The following is a 20,595-nucleotide window of genomic DNA, read 5'->3' as shown; positions in this document are numbered from 1 at the left end:
ATCCCGAAAGAAGACACTGCAGTCGTGGTGGGAACAATAATCAACTCCAGACTCGACTATGCGAACGCCCTTTACATCGGACTCCCAAAGTACCAAATCGATCGTCTACAAGTCGTTCAAAATACGGCGGCACGACTTGTGACTGGGAAAAAACCCTGGGAATTAATCTCGCCCTCCCTGAGATCCCTTCACTGGTTGCCAGTAAAAGACAGAATTACGTTTAAGGCACTTTGTCTGACGCATAAGTGTGTTCAAGGAAGTGCCCCCCAATATCTATGCGAAAAATTAAAAAGCCACAACCCCCATCGTGTTCTCCGTTCCACTAACCAAAGACTACTCCAGATACCCAAGGCCAGATACAAGTCCAAAGGAGAATGAAGATTTGCAATCCAAGGACCTAGACTGTGGAACGCACTACCAACCGGCATCCGAATGGAAGTGAATCACCAGGCCTTCAGGAATAAACTCAAAACCCATCTATTCTGAAGGCAAAATACAGTAGGGAATCTCAGTAGGGAACCAAGCACGCTGAGGCGATTCAGTTTGCATATGATGCGCTATATAAGTTTCTCACTCAACAGGTTTCAGTACAGATGTTGTCTAAGAACTTGGTGTGGAATAAAGCAGTCCATAAAAATCTGCTGTCTTTGCTTTTATCTGGACAATGTCAGGAAAACTTATTTTCCGACAGCTGTGACAACCTAAACAGAGCTTGTCACCTAAGCCACTTATGTCAACGGCCAAAGTGATTTTCATAAATTCCTACAAGGGATCCACTGAAGAAGGCAGCTATAAATGTGACATTGCCAAATCTTTGGTGGATTATATAGAAGTGTTAGGAAAGTTAAAATAGACTGATGATATACTGTCAGTTGGATAAATAAAACAAGTGTGCTTTGGGGGGGAAGGGGGATGAATATCCACTCACAAATGTTCAATCTAGTAGTGGAATTAGCCAGTAGGAAATATGGTTGTTATTATGTTGTTTTCTTTTGCATTTGGATGTTTTAAATACGAATATGTGCAAAGTGACCACAAAAAGTCAACTATTAAAGGAAATGTACAGTTTCAACTTTGATAAGCGCATTTTGCTACACATTAGATATTACACTGAATAATTCAGCCTATGGTTTTTGAGTAAGCAATGTCCCATGAAATGTTTCAATCTATTTTTGAAGTGGTAATTTCCTATGCCGTGTTGCTCAATTTGTTTAGCAATGCACACATTTCTTTGCCTTTATTGTCATGTTTTTCTTAAAAGTGAATGCTGCGTTGCAGTCATCGTATTCCCTTTAGGGTATTAATCATTTACTCATTAATCTCTCACCTAAATTGTCTTCCATTCATGGTAATAGACTAGCAGTTTAGCTTTGAGTTCCCAAGTCACATAGTAATTTCCCCTAATTACCTTTCTTTTTGTACCAACTGGGGTGGAAGTGTGAAGCCTCTTTGTTGGTGACAAGCCAGTGATTTCTTAAGGCAGTTAATTAATGAGTGTAAATTTTTCTGCTATGCGGTCCAGTGCTGATTTAGCAGGGCTTAGGTTTATATTGACATAGACCAGACAGAAACATCTTCAGTGCCAGGTTAGCTTACTCTTCCCAGGCTAAACACTGATACACTGCATTTCTTAAGGTAAACATATATATCAAATCACATATACAGATCTTATATATAGAAGGACAGCTCTATGAATATCATACTAAAAATTGCTGTGACCTGAGTTAAGAATGAGAATTAGATTTTGTACTGAAAATCATAGACTGAGTTTGGGATTTCAGCACCAAGGACAGAGACAGAGAACATCGACTATTCAACAGTCATATGATATTCACTGTTTATTTTGTCTATTTTTTATATTAGCGTGCTTTACAGAAACAAATGTTCGTTAAAAAATTGTTATAATATATATTTTCCGCCAAAAAACAAAAATTGTTTTAAGCAGAGCAGAAAAGGGTTAGAATTTCTGATAACTCCCATAATCCATACAGTCCTTAACGGGGATGAGAAACGAGTGTCAAAATCATGCAGATTAGACCAAAGAGTGATTAATAGGTGCTTAGATCACAAGGAGGGAAGGGATACAGAGTTTGAGACTATCACATTAAAGTGCAAGCAGACCCACACAACATTGGGTCAAAGTGTCTGCTGAGCGTCGGTGTGCTAAGAGGGTGGTGTGGAATCCCAGAGGACATGTTTTACAGCACAGTTTATTGCATGATTGGAGCGTGATTTGGAGTTTTTGGATCCACCACGATTCACATTGGTGGATTGGGACATTTGTTTTGGACTGTCACATGGGCATTTAATATATTGGTGTAATATTACATGTAACAGTTTTAAGGTTAAGTTGTTTTTATCTTTTTTGGACACTGGAGGAAAATTGATACCTAGCGTTCATATTTTTTGAGATTTTTTGATTTAAGAGGAGGAATAGCATGGTTCTATGATTAATGCTGTGCTGTAACCTTCATAATTTAGCTTTCAACACTTTAGGGTGGACACTGAACAGATTAATGCAAACTGATTTCTGCCTAGTCACTCTGGAGCTTTTGTATTGTTGTGCATGCTATCCAATTAAGACCCTTGATTCATTTTCCGTTCTTCACTATAGAATTGCCAGTTGAAAGCTGATTGGTTGCTATGGTTAACACAATATTTACTACTTTGAATACTTTTTATAAATAAACTGTAAAGTTTTTAGAACTCCTGGCATAGCCTACCACCCCCAATTGCCTCTCTTTACCCTGTATGCTTTTTTATAATCAACGTTTTCTGTAGTGTTTAGATCAGTCACCTTATTAACTTGGTCTTCTATCTCTCTTTTTCTAATTATGGACAATACTCGATGATGCAGAAAGTGGCACTAATGTGATGACATCAGTGCCGCTGTCTGCATAATTACAATGTGAGCCAAGGGCGCTGTGGTGACACCTCCTTAGGGGACAAATGCATGATTTCCTGTGTTTACAGTAGAACCCTTATGCCGCGTACACACGATCGGTTTGTCTGATGAAAATGGTCTGATGGACCGTTTTCATCAGACTAACAAATCGTGTGTGGGCCCCATTGTTTTTTTTTATCCATCGGTTAAAAAACTAGGAACCTGTTTTAAAATTATCTGATGGTCAACTAACCGATAGAAAAAAAACGATTGTCTGTGGGGGAAATCCATTGGTTAAAAATCAACGCATGCTCAGAATCAAATCTCGACGCATGCTCGGAAGCATTGAACTTCATTTTTCTCTGCATGTCGTTGTGTTTTGCGTCACCGCGATTTGACACAATCGTTTTTTTTAACTGATGGTGTGTAGGCAAGACTGATGAAAGTCAGCTTCATCGGATATCGGAAGGAAAAATCCATCAGTTCGTTTTCATCGGATAAACCGATCATGTGTACAGGGCATTAGTCTTACAGGTCGAGGATGGTGGGTGTCATTCAATCTGGAAAAATAAAGACATCTTTTGGTAAAGAAAGGTTACTACGGGGTGGTGGTGGGTGGGGTTGAAGGTGAGTATTGAAGCTTGAGTTACATTTGTTATTTTAAAGTAATGATGTGGCTCCTGTTAATTCTTTAAATAGTATGTTACCTCAACATTTCATATTCCTGATATGTGTCTGTTGCACCATGTACTTATGTAAAAAGTATCCCGTTCTTTATTCATTGCTTCCATTGTTTAAAAATACCTGGTTATCCTGCAAGTCTCCTGCTTTCATTTCCATCATGTTCAGTTTTCTGGTTGTGCTGGAAGCTCAGCCTGCCTTTTTTCCAATGGTCAGAATTGTGCTGATAAGCCCCCCTGCACAGCTCTTTGCTGGGAAGATCAGCGTATTGCTGTTAATCTCCCTCTGATGACACGCCCCCTCTTAAGTCTCCATTCCCACCTTTCAAAGCCCCTTACGCAGCTGAAAACAGGTAATCACATATACAAAAATAAAAACAGGTATTTGTAATGTTGCATTTTTATTTTTAACTAAGAAGGTTGTTTTACGAGGTAAGGTTTCATATTTACTTTAAACATTTTGCACGGAGTTGGGTTTTAAATAAGTTCAGTGTGTGTAATCAGACAGCAGCTGTGTTTTTGGAATTTACTTCACGACTTGGTATCTTTATCACTGTTTAGCTGCCAATTACTACACATCATTGGCCTGCTATGTAGTTTTTTTGTGTAGAGCAAACCTTTTTTTAATGAACAGGTGTAAAGGTGCGTAAATGCGTTTGCTATTTAATGTATTTCGTTCAATGCTGTTTTTAAAACCTATTGGCGATTAACAAGTTTGCTGCATGTTTTTTTTTTTTGTTTTATTCTAGTTGGAAGAAAGCAATTCATGAGATTTGATTGGGCAAACAATGCCGCTAATGTCCTAGGTTGTGACTGTGAGGAACTATCTACAGCTGTCTTTAAACATCACCTCAAGCAGATAATTGAACAGGTCACACTTGGAGCCAGAGGCAGTAACCAAGAAGATGAAGCTAAAACAGGTATGGGGACCTTTGTTTTGAATTAAATATATATATCCTGTATATTATTTTGACACATAGCATTCAATTATCTCTCCCATTCACTAGGGGAAAAAAAAAATCATCCATGATGAACTTTTATCCCTTAGGCCTCGTACACACGACAGAGTTTCTCGGCAGAATTCAGCGAGAAACTCGGTCAGAGCCGGATTCTGCCGAGAAACTCTGTCGTGTGTACACTTTCGGCCCGATGGAGCCGCCGAGGAACTCGTCGAGAAAATAGAGAACATGTTCTCTATTTTCTCGTTGTTCTATGGGAGAACTCGGCCCGCCGAGCTCCTCGGCGGCTTCAGGGCTGAACTCGCCGAGGAACTCGACGTGTTTGGCACGTCGAGTTCCTCGGCCATGTGTACGAGGCCTAACATTATTTCTGTGGTAACAGAGTTTGGGAATTCTTGCCTGTCTCATGTAGATGCAGACTCTTTTAAAGTACAGTTATTCCGAGCTATGCCTATACCAGCTACACGTTGCCTTAGGCATGTCAGCAAACTGCATGTTTCACAAATAATATATAAGTTGTTTCAGCTTCTTCATAAATGTATAATAATATTATTAAAATAACTTAAAAAAAATTGCATAGCATAATAATTATTTGTAACGCATACAGCTTTGAAGAACTTGGAATTGGTTGCCATAAATAAACATATCCGACCAAAATACTTTTTCTCCCAGTACATCAGAGCAATAAATGTAATTTATAATGTGATAATGTCTGCTTTTCAATATCCAAGCAACTCAGCGCTTTTTTTTTTTTTTTTTTCCATATTCCCAAATTAAGAGATAATTTATTTGCATGGGTCTGTTTGGCCTGGGACCTCAGATATTTGCATGGCTATTATTCTTCTTGTTCCCATATCTGCCAAGCAGAGAACCCAGAATAGTTTGAAAGCTTATTTAAGGCGAGCTGTTTCCTAGCAACTAGCCCAGGTGTACAGACAGTCCTCTGCCAGGATTTCAAATGTACGAGCATACAAACTGGCATCTAATAAAGAACATTTGGCTTGATTGTATTATGTATTCTGCTGCTTCTCTTCTGTATGACACAATGGATTTTTGCTGAGAGAAGGGCTTGAAAAGTCTTTGGAAAACATGAGTACTATCACATGCCTAAAAAAAAGAGAATATATATATATATATATATATATATATATATATATATACACTATATTGTCAAAAGTATTGGGACACCTGTCTTTACACGCACAGTGGGCCGGATTCAGATAGGAGATACAACGGCGTATCTTCTGGTACGCCGTCGTATCTATGCGCCTGCTTCAGAGAATCAGTTACGCATAGATATCCCTAAGATCCGACTGGTGTAAGTGTCTTACACTGTCGTATCTTAGGCTGCATAATCCCACTGGCCTCTAGGTGGCGCTTCCGTATAGTTATGCGAGGAATATGCAAATTAGTATTTACGCCGATTCAGAAACGAACGACCGCCCTTTTTTTTTTTTTACGTCATTTGCGTTCGGCTTTTTACGGCGTAAAGTTACCCCTGCTATATGAGGGGTATGTGCGGCGTATCCTATGTTAAGTATGGCCGTCGTTCCCGCGTCAAATTTAGAAAATTTTACATAGTTTGCGTAAGTCGTTCGCGAATAGGGCTTTGCGTAAGTTACGTTCACGTCTAAACCAATGAGGCTTTGTGGCGTAATTTCGAGCATGCACACTGGGATTTTTTCACGAACGTTGCATGAGCCGTTCACAAAAGACGTCAAAAACGCGGGGTCAAGTCAAATTTAAATAAAACACGCCCCCAACATCCCCATTTGAATTAGGCGGGCTTACGCCACAACACATACGTTACGCTGCCGTAACTAAGGGCGCAAGTTGTTTCTGAATACAGAAAAAAACGTATCTGAGATACGTTACACCGGGCGGACAGATAGACCATTCTATCTGAATCCAGCCCAGTAAGTTTAATGGCATCCCAGTCTTAGTGCTTAGGGTTTAATATTGAGTTTGCCCACACTTTGCAGCTATAACAGCTCCAACTCTCCTGGGAAGGCTGTCCACAAGGTTTAGGAGTGTGTCTATGGGAATGTTTGACCATTTTTCCAGAAGCGCATATGTGAGGTCAGGCACTAATGTGGACGAGAAGGCTTGGCTTTTAGTCTCCGCTCTAATTCACAACAGGCCAGTCAAGTTCCTCCACCCCAAACTCGCTCATCCATGTCTTTATGGACCTTACTTTGTGCACTGGTGCACAGTCATGTTGAAACAGGAAGGGGCCATCCCCAAACTGGTCCCACAAAGTTGGGAGCATGAAATTGGCCAAAATGTCTTGGTATGCTGACACCTTAGGAGTTCCCTTATCTGTAACTAAGGGGCCATGTCCAACCCCTGAAAAACAACCAAACAACCCCACACCATAATCCCCCCTCCACCAAATGATTCTATAAAGGCCAGATTTGTGGAGTGCACAACTAATAGATTCTCCCACCTGAGCTGTGGATCTCTACAGCTCCTTCAGAGTTACCATAGGCCTCTTGGCTGCTTCTCTGATTAATGCTAGAAGACTTCCTGATGACGCCAGTACAGTGAAACGGATGTAGAACGTTCGTAGAAGCAGGGACTCGTCACTTCTGGGTCCTCTATGTGACATCTTTTTGGTGTATCCAGAATGAGGCGTGGATCGCATGCAGCCGCAATTCCGATATATCCACCCGTATATGCTGTAGACACCTACAGCAAAAAAACTACAAATTCTTGTGTAGATGGCAATGTTACTGTGGGCTCAGCACAGTCACATTGCCATCTACACAAGAATTTGTAGTTTTTTTGGAGAAATCTTTTCTCTGTGTCTATATGAAACTACCCAGTGGTGAGCGCAGGATGTGTTGGCGCTAAGACTCCATGCAGCATTTTGTCTTTGCTTGGGACCTGAATGTCCTCGCAGATCCACCCGCAGGATTTCCCATTCGCTATCTTATAAGCCTTGTTTGACCTTTTGGCCATTATTGGAGGTGAGCAGCCAATCTATAAATTTTACAATCGATGTTGGTCTGATGCTTTGTTTTCCTTCTATCAAGCTACCATTCTATGAGACATCTATCTCTATATAAATAGTTTACCTTTCATCTGCCACAGGTCCCTCACAGATGCTTGTATGTAAACACTTTCACACTGGACTCTCACATGATCACTGACCAGTATTACCAATGGCTCTGACTGAACTTTTTCTGACTGCTGCAGGCTCCAGCTATCTCTGCTAGCCTTCTTCTAACCCTTATTCTCAGCTATGATACCTACATCTACTGAAGGCCTTTGGTGAAAAAAAAAAAATTTGATGTGTTGTGAGAAAAATGCAATACCATAGCACATACTAATACAATTTTAGGGCAGATTTGAAATACGCATTCAGTGTCAAGGAACTGTGGCTAACCAACTATAAACTTCTCTACAAGCTGTGTTTGTTTTTATACCAACTATACGTAATGCCTTCCGTCATGAACAACTGAAAGTTACTTAGAATTTACTGCAGATTTGTCTATTATAGACTGCTTACATGGGACACACTACACAGCAGGTCGTACCTTTGATTAACTTTGGCATGTTGTTATTATTCACAGTTCAAATTGGTTATGTGCTCCTTTGCAGTGGTCCCATAGGCTCCCAATGCTATAGTGATTGATAATAAATGATTCCGTAAAATGAAACAAAAATGTAGTATAAATTATCCCGAAATGTGGTTGCTGCCTTTGTTTTTTAGGCTTTTTTTCCCTATTTTTACCTAATGGTCCAGACAGTAACATTTCCTTTATTGGGGTGTCTCCACTCTGGGTGGAGGAGCAACAGAGACACATTTGGACAGCAGCATTGTCAGTCTGTGAAGATGGTAGAGTTATGCCCCGTACACACAATCGGAATTTCCGATGGCCTAAAAACCGATGGAATTTTTTGTCGGAATTCCGTTCAAACACAGTTTTTTGTGTTTATTTACCACTTTAAAGGCACACTGCAAAAACCCTAAGCTACCAATAATAAAATTATATTCTACATTTTTGGCAGTGAATTTACTTAGTAACAGTTTAGTATTTATATTAAAAATACTGACATAAAAAGTACAGTATGCCGTGGACACTTTAGCATCACATTACAGTATAGCATGCTACAAGATAGAGTATATAGAGAGTCAGGCTGCACCATGGCTAAGTGATTAGCGCATCTGCCTGGCAGCACTAGTTTGAATCCCAATCCTAACACTACCTGCCTGAAGTTTGCATGTTCTCCTTTTTCCTGCGTGGATTTCCTCCCACACTCCAAAGACATGCAGGTAGGTTAATTGGCTTAGTCTAAATTGGCCCTAGTATATGAATGTGAGTTACCTTGGATTGTAAGCTCTTTGAGGGCAGGGGTCAATGTAAATGTAAAATAATGTGAATACCTGTACTAAATAAATACATTTTATTATTTGGAAGTCTATCCAAAAAAAAAAATACATTCCCAATTGTGCTCCAGATTTTTATTTTAATGCCATAAACCCCGTGGAGTTGATTTACTAAAGGCAAGTGGAGTGTGCCTTTTACAGTTGCACTCTGCTAGTGTATTTTCTCCAGAGCTTAGTAAATGAGCTAAAGCTTCACTTTACAAAGAATACCCAATCACATTGGATGGAAATAAGCAAAGCTTTGCCTCATTTACTGAGCTCTGGAGCAACTGCACTTTCAAATTGCACACTTTATTTGCCTTTAGTAAATCAACCTAATTGTACAGCTGTGTATTTATCTTGTACTACTCTACATAACATGCATTTAATTTCTTCACCAAACATATGTCAACTATTCATTGGGAGTGATGACTACAAATTTAAATTGCTGATAGAGTATTTTGGCTCATTTCATGTTACATTTATACCTAATTTGTGTTGTTTAATATAAAATATGGAACAGTGATTGTTTTAATCACTAGTATAAACGCTGTAATTGTTTTGTTTAACAACTATTTTTTTTTCACAGGACTCAAAATGAGTGGAGTGGAGTGTGTTGAAGGGATGGCTGCAGGACTTTATGAAGAACTTTTTGCTGCCATTGTTTCCCTCATTAATAGGTATGCAAAAGACATGTCATGTTTTTTTTTTTTTTTTAACAGATATAATTAAATCATAGTGAAGGACCTAGTATGCTAGAAAAGGTACATCAATCAGTGATATTTACACAAAAGTCTAAATTAAAATTTTCTAAATCAACAATGTAGAGTGATCAAATTTTGTCAAAGTATATCTAAGTCCAACTGCAGAAAAGTTTAAAAATACAGTCCTACAGTGCTGCCCCCTATTGCAAGGCTTAAATGTTTGTTTAGTCTTGTCTTGGGGTATAGGACTAAGGATCACCTTATTCCTCACTCCAGCAGGCTTCCTTTAGCACTGCAACTGGTCCCCTACAGCTGCATGTAAGCTACGCATTCCAGCCATCTCAGGTTATTGTCCCTATATTGTATGTGGTGAAGCAGAAGCACCACCTACAGACTGGACGCAAAAACATTGAAAACCATGCGTCCGGCACCCTGCATGGAGATTAGGGGCCAGGCACATGCATTAAGGTGCCGCGCCCCTGCATCCCTAATGGAGTGGAAGTCCCAGCCCAGCTGTGTATTAGAATAGATAGGTATGATATCTGCAAAAGACCAATCATTGTAGACATTACAGCTGTGATCTGCTGAATGCACCTCACTCTTCTGATTAGCCAGTAAACTGTAATGAGTTAAGGTAGAAACCTTTAAATTATGTACATATAAGGGCAGGAAGCTGCACTAGAAGCAGGGGTGGAGTGGGAGAGTATAAGAATATAGATTACTATAGATTGGAGTTCTTTAACTTAAGATATTTATTCTAAAATTTTACAGTACATTGGACACAAAGGGATAGTTGTAAAAAAAATCTAAATACTTGTGGTGTCCCTACATAGGCCAAAAGCAACTGTAGATTCGTTTTGGTAAAACTTGTGCAGATGATCTATATCTCTTCGAAAATGGTAAGATATTGTATCCTTAACAATACATATTGAATAAACACTTCGGGCTAGATTCACAGAGAGATACGACGGTGTATCTCTGACTTAGGCCGGTCGTATCTATGCGCCTGATTCATAGAATCAGTTACGCATAGATATGCCTAAGATCCGACAGGTGTAACTGTGTTACACCGTCGGATCTTAACTGCAATTTAAAAATGGCCGCGGGGGGCGTTCTCGCTGATTTACGCTGAGAAATATGTAAATCAGCGAGATACGCCAATTCACGGACGTACGCGGGCCCGACGCTGTGTTGTTACGACGTTTCCGTAGCGGTTTTCCCGGCGTATACTTACCCCTGCTTCTATGAGGCGCAGCCAATGTTAAGTATAGCCGTCGTTCCCGCGTCAATTATTTTTTTACGTTGTTTGCGTAAGTCGTTCTCGAATACGGATGGACGTCATTTACGTAAGCGTCGAAACCAATGACGTTGTTGCGATGTCATTGGGAGCAATGCACGCCGGGAAAATTCACGGACGGCACATGCGCATTTAAATCGGCGCGGGGACGCGCCTGATTTAAATAGTACACTCCCCCTAGCCGCGGAATTTGAATTCCGTTGGGGGATTTACGATCCGCCACCACAAGTTTGGAGGCAAGTGGTTTGTGAATTACCCACTTGCCTCTCAAACTTGCGGCAGCGGATCTTAAATCACATAGATCACGCGGATCTAAAGATCCGCTGATCTATGTGAATCTAGCCCACAATCTTTGTTCTACAAATGTGTTCTCTATACTGAGCGCACCCTTGGCAAAGGTTTCCCAGAGCACTATGAGGGTATTCAATAAAGCTCTAATACCACTTTCTTGGCAGTATGGCCCTTTCAAATGGCCTGCACTAGACTCAAGTTCAGGTAGTTCTTAATAGCACTACTTTGCACCAATATCTCGGACTCCGAATACTGTGTAGTAGGCAGCAGTCACCTCCCATCCATGCCTGTCTTCACAGCTGACAGCCTCCCAGCAACCAGTGACACAGACAGTGGGCAAAGCCTGAATGTTAAGCTAAGACACTAGTTCCTTGTCAGGTCTGTGCTCTTTGTGACTGCAGGCAGTCGGTGGATTCTATAGCGAATAGTGGGCTTTCTATTGGCTATAGATCTGCCCACTGCCTGATTTCAATCATAAAGGGAGGGAAACTGATGGGGAACTAGTGTCTCTGAAACCACCCAGTTTTAAAAATCCTTGACTGCTGCACTGTCTGAGGGAGAGGGAGTGCAGCTGCACTGAGGATGGAGTTGCCATATTGCACTATGCCTTACTGTATCCTTGAATACAGTGCTTGTCCTAAATTCATGTACCTGTTTTGAACAGGTACATGAATCTGTCATCTGCCTTAACATTTGTCGTGAGGAGGCAAGTCATAGAAACTATTTTTGAATTCCCCTATATGTCTTTTCAAAGTAGAGAGCATAGCAGAAGTGTTCTATCTACCAGACATAGCAGATCTTAAATACGACTCAGGCAGTGCTATATGGAGAAAGAAGTCACTGCTCTGACTTCATTTACTTGTGAGTGTAAACGTTAGCTTGAGCTATTGAGTTCTGTAAATAATGCACCTTTGCAACAGAAGGTAAGGAGAGTCTGGAAAACTATAAAAGTGAAAAGATGCCAACAGCTCTAACTGCTAGCTAGATAAAAGAATGATAAATATTTATATGCAATGCTTCCTATTTATGTGCTTAAATAAAGGAAAATATGTTTAGCATTTCTATTTTTTAGTCCTGACCATGAATAAGTAAAAATGCTTTAGATTTCCATTGAAATTAGCTGGTGAGTTGTCACCTCCAAAGGCAGGAGAAAAGTTGATGTGATGTGTCAATGAAAATAATGTAGTATTTCTTCTTCTAAGGTCTTTGTCCTCCACTTTATTGACATTGGCTTCCATTATGGTGGTTGATATGCCTGGATTTCAGAACCCACGCCACCAGAAGAAGGAAAGGGCTGGCACATTTGAAGAGCTATGCCATAACTATGTACATGAACGCATGCAGTGTCTGTCATACAGGAATACGTTCAGCATACCTCTGGAGAGGTTTAGGGAGGTGAGATTAACTTAAAACGTTCAGGAAGTTATCATGCTTACACATAAAACTTAATACAAGATCTAAAACAATTATATTTTTTAACTGTTAGAAACCTAACACAGATAATTTTTTGTTATAAATATAATGCACCGCAGCATTAAACATTATTGATACTGTTATTCACAGGAAAATATTGATGTGATGTTTGATATGCCAGAAGACTCTCCATTCCCCACTGTATCGCTCGTAGACCAGACATCTTCACAAGTAAGTAACTTCAATTGTTTAGGCTGTGTACTGTTAAATTGTCTCTCCAGTGAGCAGATATTTTCTGACCAACACATTTGGATGGTGCTGTTGTAGGTCCATCATGAGTGGAATTGTCTTTCATTTTCACAAATATAGTTTTTTAGTAGAGCTACAACCAAAATATTTTTGGCTTCCACAAGAGGATCATATACAGCAATAAAACACTTTCTTGAAACTCTGTCAGGTTTGCTTTAAGGTTCCAATTGGGGGAGTTTTCTCCTAACTTCTGGTGTAAGTAACAGTGGTCATTCAGATGCCGTTTGATTGGTAATCCTACTAGTGAAGACCCAGCTATTAAAACCTGACAGAGATTCTAATCCTTCCTCATTCTACCCAAGTGCTTTATTTTAAGGAGGAACAAGGAAAATGGATTGTGTTTACCTTATGATGAATATGATTATAGTATTCAGAAAACAACCAAAACAGAGATATTACTTTGGGCAAGCTTAGCCCTTGACTAAACATTCTATACAAACCATATTATTAATTTGACGCTCCTCAACTGTGTAATTATTATAGTGACAATTTTGCTGTTGGCCTTTGCTGTCTTCTTGTTAGTCATAATTGTCCTGTGAGGGGCATTATGCTTTAGAGAATTACAATAACCAGTATAAGAAAGGTGGTGGACTTAAAATAGCAATGTGTGCTAGTCTAAATGGATAATTTGGTGCCAGTGTTACTGCATTAGTCTGCCAGTAATATTCCCGAGATAAAAAGAAAACATGTATTTCAGTCATGTCCTTGATCAGTGAAGATATGTGACCTTTCAGAAAGGCAGTCTTCCAAGCAATGGCTTGCTCTGATCTTTTAAAGAGTTTTGAGATCCTGGCACTGCACCTGAAAATAACCCTTTTGATGGAAAACAAATTGGTTGTACATAAGGGTTGCCTTGGGGGCTTAAATTACACTCCAGTCATTCACACAGTGGTAAGGCTCTATGGTATATTGGGTTGTGAACTTAAAGGAAGTATAATAGTAAGTATAATATTTTAGCAAACATGTATTCCAAGTTATTTTTGCAATGTTTAATTTAAAAAGGACCTTGCATACAAATGTTATTTCCTAACCACCCCCTCCACCCCATCATGCTAAAAAGAAAAAGAAAAGTAAACACATATTTCAAGAATATCCTGTGCTGTTCAGGAGAGCATTATTGTGAGATTTGAGATCCTCTGATACTTTTTTCCCCATTTTACATCCATTGTTGTATCTCAGTGACTGCATGCACTTGCCCTTGTGATGGCTGAATGCAATTTCTCAGGGCTGACTTCCCGATGGTGACAGTGGGCCATTGTTAAAGAGGACCTTCAACTTACCCACCTCCCATTTTTTTCTCTGCCCCCCACTTACTTGAGGGCATTGTAATCACAGTTTGAATACTCACCCAGCCACCGGATCCAGCATTGTCCCATTGACATCCATCTGTCAACAGACATCGTTGAGTCCCACGCTGCCATCTTGCTTGTGACCTCATGGTAATTATGCGCCACTAGGCACCTACTTCCAGCATACTGAATGAGAGACTAAAGGTCTCCTGGGATATGTGATGTGCATATCCCAGCAGTGCCAGTGAGCACTGTGAATGTACTTTGTCTAGGCAGATGACGTGCATTGAGGGGCGGAGCTGAGATGGAAAAAAAAGGATAAATAAAAAACCCTGCCATATTTAGTAAATGGATGCCATCCATTTACATTTGTTCCATTTTTAGGCAAGAAACTTTTTTTTTTATACATTTTAGTCATGTACACTGCCACTCGTTTCAATTCGGAAATTTGAAAATGCAAAAATTCGGAAGTTCAGAAATTCGAAAATTCCGAAATTCAGAATTTTGGTATTTGTAAATTTGAAAATTCAAATTTGTTGGCAACAAAAAAATGTGTAAATTAAAAAATTCTGAAATTCTGATAACAAATTTGCCTAAATTCACTAAAGAACGAATTTGTAACTAAACGAATTGCACATGTCTAGTACTTTTGTCATCTCTGATTGGTCTCTGCGAGCATGTAGACTGATGTAAACAAATTATTCTTATCAAGTTGATCTCTTTTACATTTGGTTGTGAGTGTCACCGGCGCAAAAGAAAATAAATAAATAAATAAATGTGAACTGTGATCTGCTGCAGTACTGTGTGCCCTTAGTGGGGGTCAATAGTGCTCTAAGAAGAAAAATGTTACTGCGCTGATCTAATTATCCAGAGGTATTTAATCTCTGGGAATATGGACATAAGTGAAATATCAGGGCCACAATGTACCCAATCTTAAGTGTGAATAACCTGAATACAAACAATAAAAAATATAAGAAATATATGAGACATACAAATGTGACACAGTGATTTCAAACTTAAATCATATATCTAGATCAGTGTGTCAGCATACAATCCATATGCCACAGTGCTTCTATGAGAAAAATGGCTGTTGCTGCTACTGACCAACCAAATAGTGAAAACAATACGAAAGATATTACAAAAAAATATATTATATATATATATATGTGTGTGTAAAAACCCAATATGCGGTACGCCAACTGCACCGTGAGTTGTCCAATAACCAATATTGGAACAAAATAAAATAAATATCAATAAAAGTGAAATAATTATCAAACAACCATACAAATGTGCAATGTGCTGGCTGCACTTAAAAATAGTCCAAATGACAGGCAATCTTGCTCTTATACAATAGGTTCCAGCAAACACAAGGTTCAATGTTGGTAATGCTGTATACAGGAAAGTGCCGCTATCTCTTCCACCCGACAAAGATGTGCCACCATCACCAATGGTTAAAATCAACACTCACCAGACCCCAGATATTATTAGGCTCCAAAGTGGTGTCTTTTCTTTGTCGGTCAGTGGGTGTTGCCTCCTTTTCCCTTTTACAAGGTGTCATCAATTCCTCAAAAACAAGGGGCTCATCATGGTGTAGTATATTAAAATATGTATTTATTTAAAAAAGGTAAAAAAATATAACACTTACAATATAAAGTGCCTCTGACCGGCACTGAGTGTCTTTGGCAGTGTCAACCGTTAAAAGCCGCTGACCAGCATTTAAGTGGCGTCCTAAGAGGTGTGCTTGCCCCGCTGTGCTCCGCATGTATTGCTACAAGGGGTCCGTGCGCGCTGGTGTGCTGCACCCTCAATGTGTGTGTCCAAACAGCCTCTACGCGTTTCGCTAGTTGCGTCGTCAGGAGAGCTGTGGACACTACTGTTTAGGCTGTATTTATACCCCTGTGGATTCCCTGAAATGCTGCAAGGTAGTCACAGGAAACAGGAAGTCTTCCGGCCACCATCTTAGCTGGTGGTGCAGGAAGTTCCTGTTCCACCATTTTGGTTCCTGGATACTTGGCTTTTTGCCAGTCCTGGCCATTCACAGGAAACAGGAAGTCTTCCGGCCGCCATCTTAGCTGATGGTGCCGGAAGTTCCTGTTCCACCATTTTGGTTCCTGGATACCTGGCTTTTTGCCAGTCCTGGCCATTCACAGGAAACAGGAAGTCTTCCGGCCGCCATCTTAGCTGATGGTGCCGGAAGTTCCTGTTCCACCATTTTGGTTACTGGATACCTGGCTATTTGCCAGTCCTGGCTGTTGTTACTGGGTGTCAGCAATAAAAATATAAATATGCCCAGCAGCCAGGGTGGCTGTATGTGTGGGGCGCTATGTGCGCTGCTACCTCCGTTCGTTTGTGCACCTCCCCCCACCCCCGTGTGCGGGCGCTTGTCGCCCTGTGTGTTATTCCCTGTATTATCGCCGCAACCGGAAGTGCTTGTGCGGCCACCTTGCCTCCGTTACCGGAAGTGTCCGTTCCGCCATTTTGGTTACTGGCATCCTGTGTTAGTCTATGCCTATTTTAGGTAATGGCTAATTCCCCACACAGGATGTAATATTGGTTATTTTAGCTACTGCCAATAGTCCCTGTGTAGCAGTCACCGTCTCTGGTTGACGCTGCCAGGGACACTTTACAAAAAACAACATTTTATCACCTATATTACTGTAAGTGGTCAAAAACTATGTTTACTAAAAGTTTTATTTACTAAAAATTAATCAAACACCATGAGGCCATAAAAAGCAGGAAACAAATACAGTTTTCATTTTTCTGCTGCTATATTTTAACTTTTCTATATAAACCCTTCTCAGTGTATATCATTACTGATATTTTAACCCTATATAATTAATACGCATACTCGTTGGTTTCTGATACTTGATGGTAGGTGATCCATCATCAAGTGATCTAGTGCTGTTTCTTAGATGCTGTTTCTTAAAGGGGAACTGCTCTAATTGCATACATACTAGAAATATTGATGTTATCAACTTATTAATGGAATGCTTAGGGGGAATGAAATGCGGAATACTTAAAACATCAAAAATCTTCCAAAAAACAATTTATATCTAATTCCACATTCATTCCCTTAGGCTTTAATGTGTCCAATCTAAAAATCCACTCAGTTTCGTTCCTCGATACTTCCCTTCTTAAATTTATGTTCCTCCAATTCTGTTCAATTTTATCTATGGCATAAAACTTCATTTTACTGGGGTCTCTGTTATGTTTATTTCTGAAGTGTAATGACACACTGTGATGTATATACCCTTTTTTGATATTTCTAATGTGTTCTCCCATTCGCACCGAGAGTTTCCTTGTGGTTCTGCCCACGTATTGCAGCCCACACTCGCACTCTATTACGTACGTTACGTGTGTGCTGCTGCACGTGATCAGTTTACCCACTTTAAATTGTTCATTATTGGCGTGAGATTGAAACTGGTCAACCTTTCTTGATCCTTTTGTGGTGCGACAAGGTTTGCATCTTCCGCACCTATAAAAACCCTTCTGGTCAAGGAAGGATATCATCTTTTTGGGTGGGTCCGGTACATTTTTAACCAAGGAATCTCGTATTCTCTTTGCTCTTCTGTACACAAATTTTGGTCTAGCTGGTAAAATTGTACTGAGTTGTGGGTCTCCCAAAATAATGGGCCAGTGTTTTCTAATGATGTCTTCAAACACTCTGTAGTCTGCATTGAAACCCGTTATGAAGGTGACATCATTCTCTTTAGGGGGTGCAATTACTCTCTTTTTTAGCATATCATCCCGGTTCAGAGATCCAACCTCCAATCTAGTTTGCTCCAACCTTCCTCTATCATAACCTTTATTAGCAAACCTATCAATTAAGATGTTTGTCTGTGTCTGATAGTCGGCCATAAAGTTACAATTTCGTTTTATTCTGATGAACTGGCCTTTGGGTATAGCCCGCTTCCACTGCGGATGGTGGCAGCTTCCGAATGGTATATAACCGTTACGGTCGGTTTCTTTAAAGTGTGTTTTCGTGTGCAGTTCACCTTCGACCTTGAATATTTCCAGGTCTAAGAACTGGGTCACATCAGGTTGTACGTTTACCGTGAATTTAATTTCATAGTGGTTGGCGTTGATATGCTCTATGAAATTACTTAATTGCTCGCGATTCCCTTTCCAAACGATTAGGATATCGTCGATGAATCTTTTGTATATTTGTATGTGTGGCCAGCATTTTCCGAATATTTCCTCGTTTTCCCACTTATTCAGGAAAATGTTGGCGACACTTGGGGCGTACTTATTCCCCATGCCAACCCCCTTTATTTGGCTATAGTACTTATGGTTGTGCCAGAAGAAATTGTTCTTCATGGCCATCCGCAGACCTTCAAGTATAAACCTTCTTTGTTTTAATTTGAGTTCCGAGTGTTTTTTTAGAGCCCATGCCACTGCTGCCAGTGCATCTGCTTGTTTTATATTCGTATATAGAGACTCCACATCTATGGTTATTAATAGTGTGGAGTTATCTACAGGTACCTGTTTCAGTGCGTTTATGACGTCTTTGCTATCTTTAATAAATGATTCACCTTTCGCTGCCAATGGCTGTAGGAATACATCTAAGTACTCTCCCAGTCTTGAATGAACGGAGTTTATGCCGCTTATTATTGGGCGGCCGGGAGGTTTCGATTTATTTTTATGTACTTTTGGTACCTGATAGATCACTGGTATTCTGGGGGCCTTAGGTAGTATGTATCTTCCCTCTTTTTTGTTCAAAATGTGATCCGCGATCCCTTTGTTTAGAAAATCTCTCAGTTTATTTTTTAGTTCTTTATTGGGGTTCTTTTTTAATAGTTGATAAGTGGTGATGTCATCAACTAACCTGTTTAGTTCACTCGCATAATCTTGTTTGGTCAGGATGACCAGCCCCCCCCCCCCCTTATCTGCCGGCCTCACCACTATGTTTTTACGTTTTTCTAGTTTTCTTATCCCTTGCCATATTCTATCTTGTTTGATGTTTTTCTTTGGTTAGATATTTTTTATTTCCTTTTCCACCATCTTTTTAAATACTTCTATATGGTGGTTGGAACTGATTTTGGGATTAAAAGTGGATTTGTTTTTTAGTTGACTATGTGCGTATTCAGGGGTACTTGCCTTATGGGCATTCTCCCCTTTCCCCTCGAAGAATTTTTTTAGGTTTAATTTTCTTATAAATTTTTGCAAATCTATAAAAGTTTCAAAACTGTTAAAGGCCCTGCTTGGCGCAAACTTAATGCCCTTGTCTAATACCAGTAGTTCCTCCTGGGAGAATTCAATGTTAGTTAGGTTGAAGATCCCTTCACCTAACCCACCCTTTTTCTTTTTGCTTCCCCCTCTGCACCCTCTCCTTCTTGGGGGTTGTGATTCCACCCCCCTCTGCCAGTCTGAAAAACCGGCATAGGTGGTCTGAAAGACTCCCCCCAGTCCCTCCATTCCCCCTGCCATTGGGGTGGCCCATAGTTTTGGCCATAGTATCCTCTCCCTCTACCCCTTTGGCCTCCCCTCCAGGGCCTGGAGTATTGGCCATAATAAGGGGGGTGGGAGTGTTGTTGGGGTGGTGGTGGTGGAGGTGGTCCCCCTTGTTGGTTTTTATTTGGGGTGGATTTGTGTGCATTATTTTTAACAGCCGGGGTGGCTGCTTTCTTTTTCACACTAGTAGTTTCAATTTTCCCCTGGGAGGTGCTTGCACCCTGCGTATCGTTCGTTTCCATTTCGTCATTAAGGGATGTATTATTCGAATTGGGTATTGTATCATTCTCTTGCCAGCTATAAATTTTCCCTGCTGCATAATCTTTCTTATCTCGTTGGTATTTTTTAACCTTTTTGTTTTTGATTTCATTATCTAATTTAGTCAGGAAATCTTGCAATTTTTTAGCTCTGGTGCTGTAATCATCAGTGCTACTATGTGGGGTCATGTTCTCTTTAAGGCCGTTAATGGTTGTTTCAATTTTCTTTAGCTTTATCTTTCTTCTATCAATAATAATGTCCAATAATTTGTTTTCACATCCATTAAAAAAGTTATACCAAACTTGTGTTAGGCCCTCCTCTCTTAGCCCATCATTGGGTCCTAAATCCCACCTTAACCTACGCGGTGTTATGTGGGCTTGTTTGTATTTTTCCAAGGTTGTAATGTCCCACCATACCCTTATTTGTTTGTCCATTAAGTTTTTTAACTGTTTGAACCTTTGTTCCAGATTGACTGTGGTGATGTCATCTGTATTTTCAAATGGGTCTCCCATTTCTAACCTTCTGCTGGCCAGGAATGAGAAGACCTCCATTTTATGCTGCCCGTGCGGTAATTTAGGAGAAAACAATTGGTTGTGAGTGTCACCGGCGCAAAAGAAAATAAATAAATAAATAAATGTGAACTGTGATCTGCTGCAGTACTGTGTGCCCTTAGTGGGGGTCAATAGTG

General features: G+C 40.1%; 1 protein-coding gene across 1 annotated transcript in view; it reads left to right on the top strand.

The window, feature by feature from the left end:
* The window catches only part of MYO18B (myosin XVIIIB), a 764,821-nt gene that overhangs the window by 235,246 nt on the left and 508,980 nt on the right, over positions 1–20,595 (top strand). Inside the window, 4 exon segments of the mRNA XM_040358554.1 lie at positions 4,314–4,484; positions 9,485–9,575; positions 12,390–12,582; positions 12,751–12,831. Of these exon segments, the coding sequence (XP_040214488.1) occupies positions 4,314–4,484; positions 9,485–9,575; positions 12,390–12,582; positions 12,751–12,831 (536 nt within the window).

Source organism: Rana temporaria, chromosome 1 (assembly GCF_905171775.1).
Source record: "Rana temporaria chromosome 1, aRanTem1.1, whole genome shotgun sequence".
In the NCBI taxonomy this organism is placed as follows: Eukaryota; Metazoa; Chordata; class Amphibia; order Anura; family Ranidae; genus Rana; species Rana temporaria.
The sequence above is the reverse complement of the archived record's forward strand: the minus strand, read 5'-3'. Positions and strand labels throughout refer to the sequence as shown.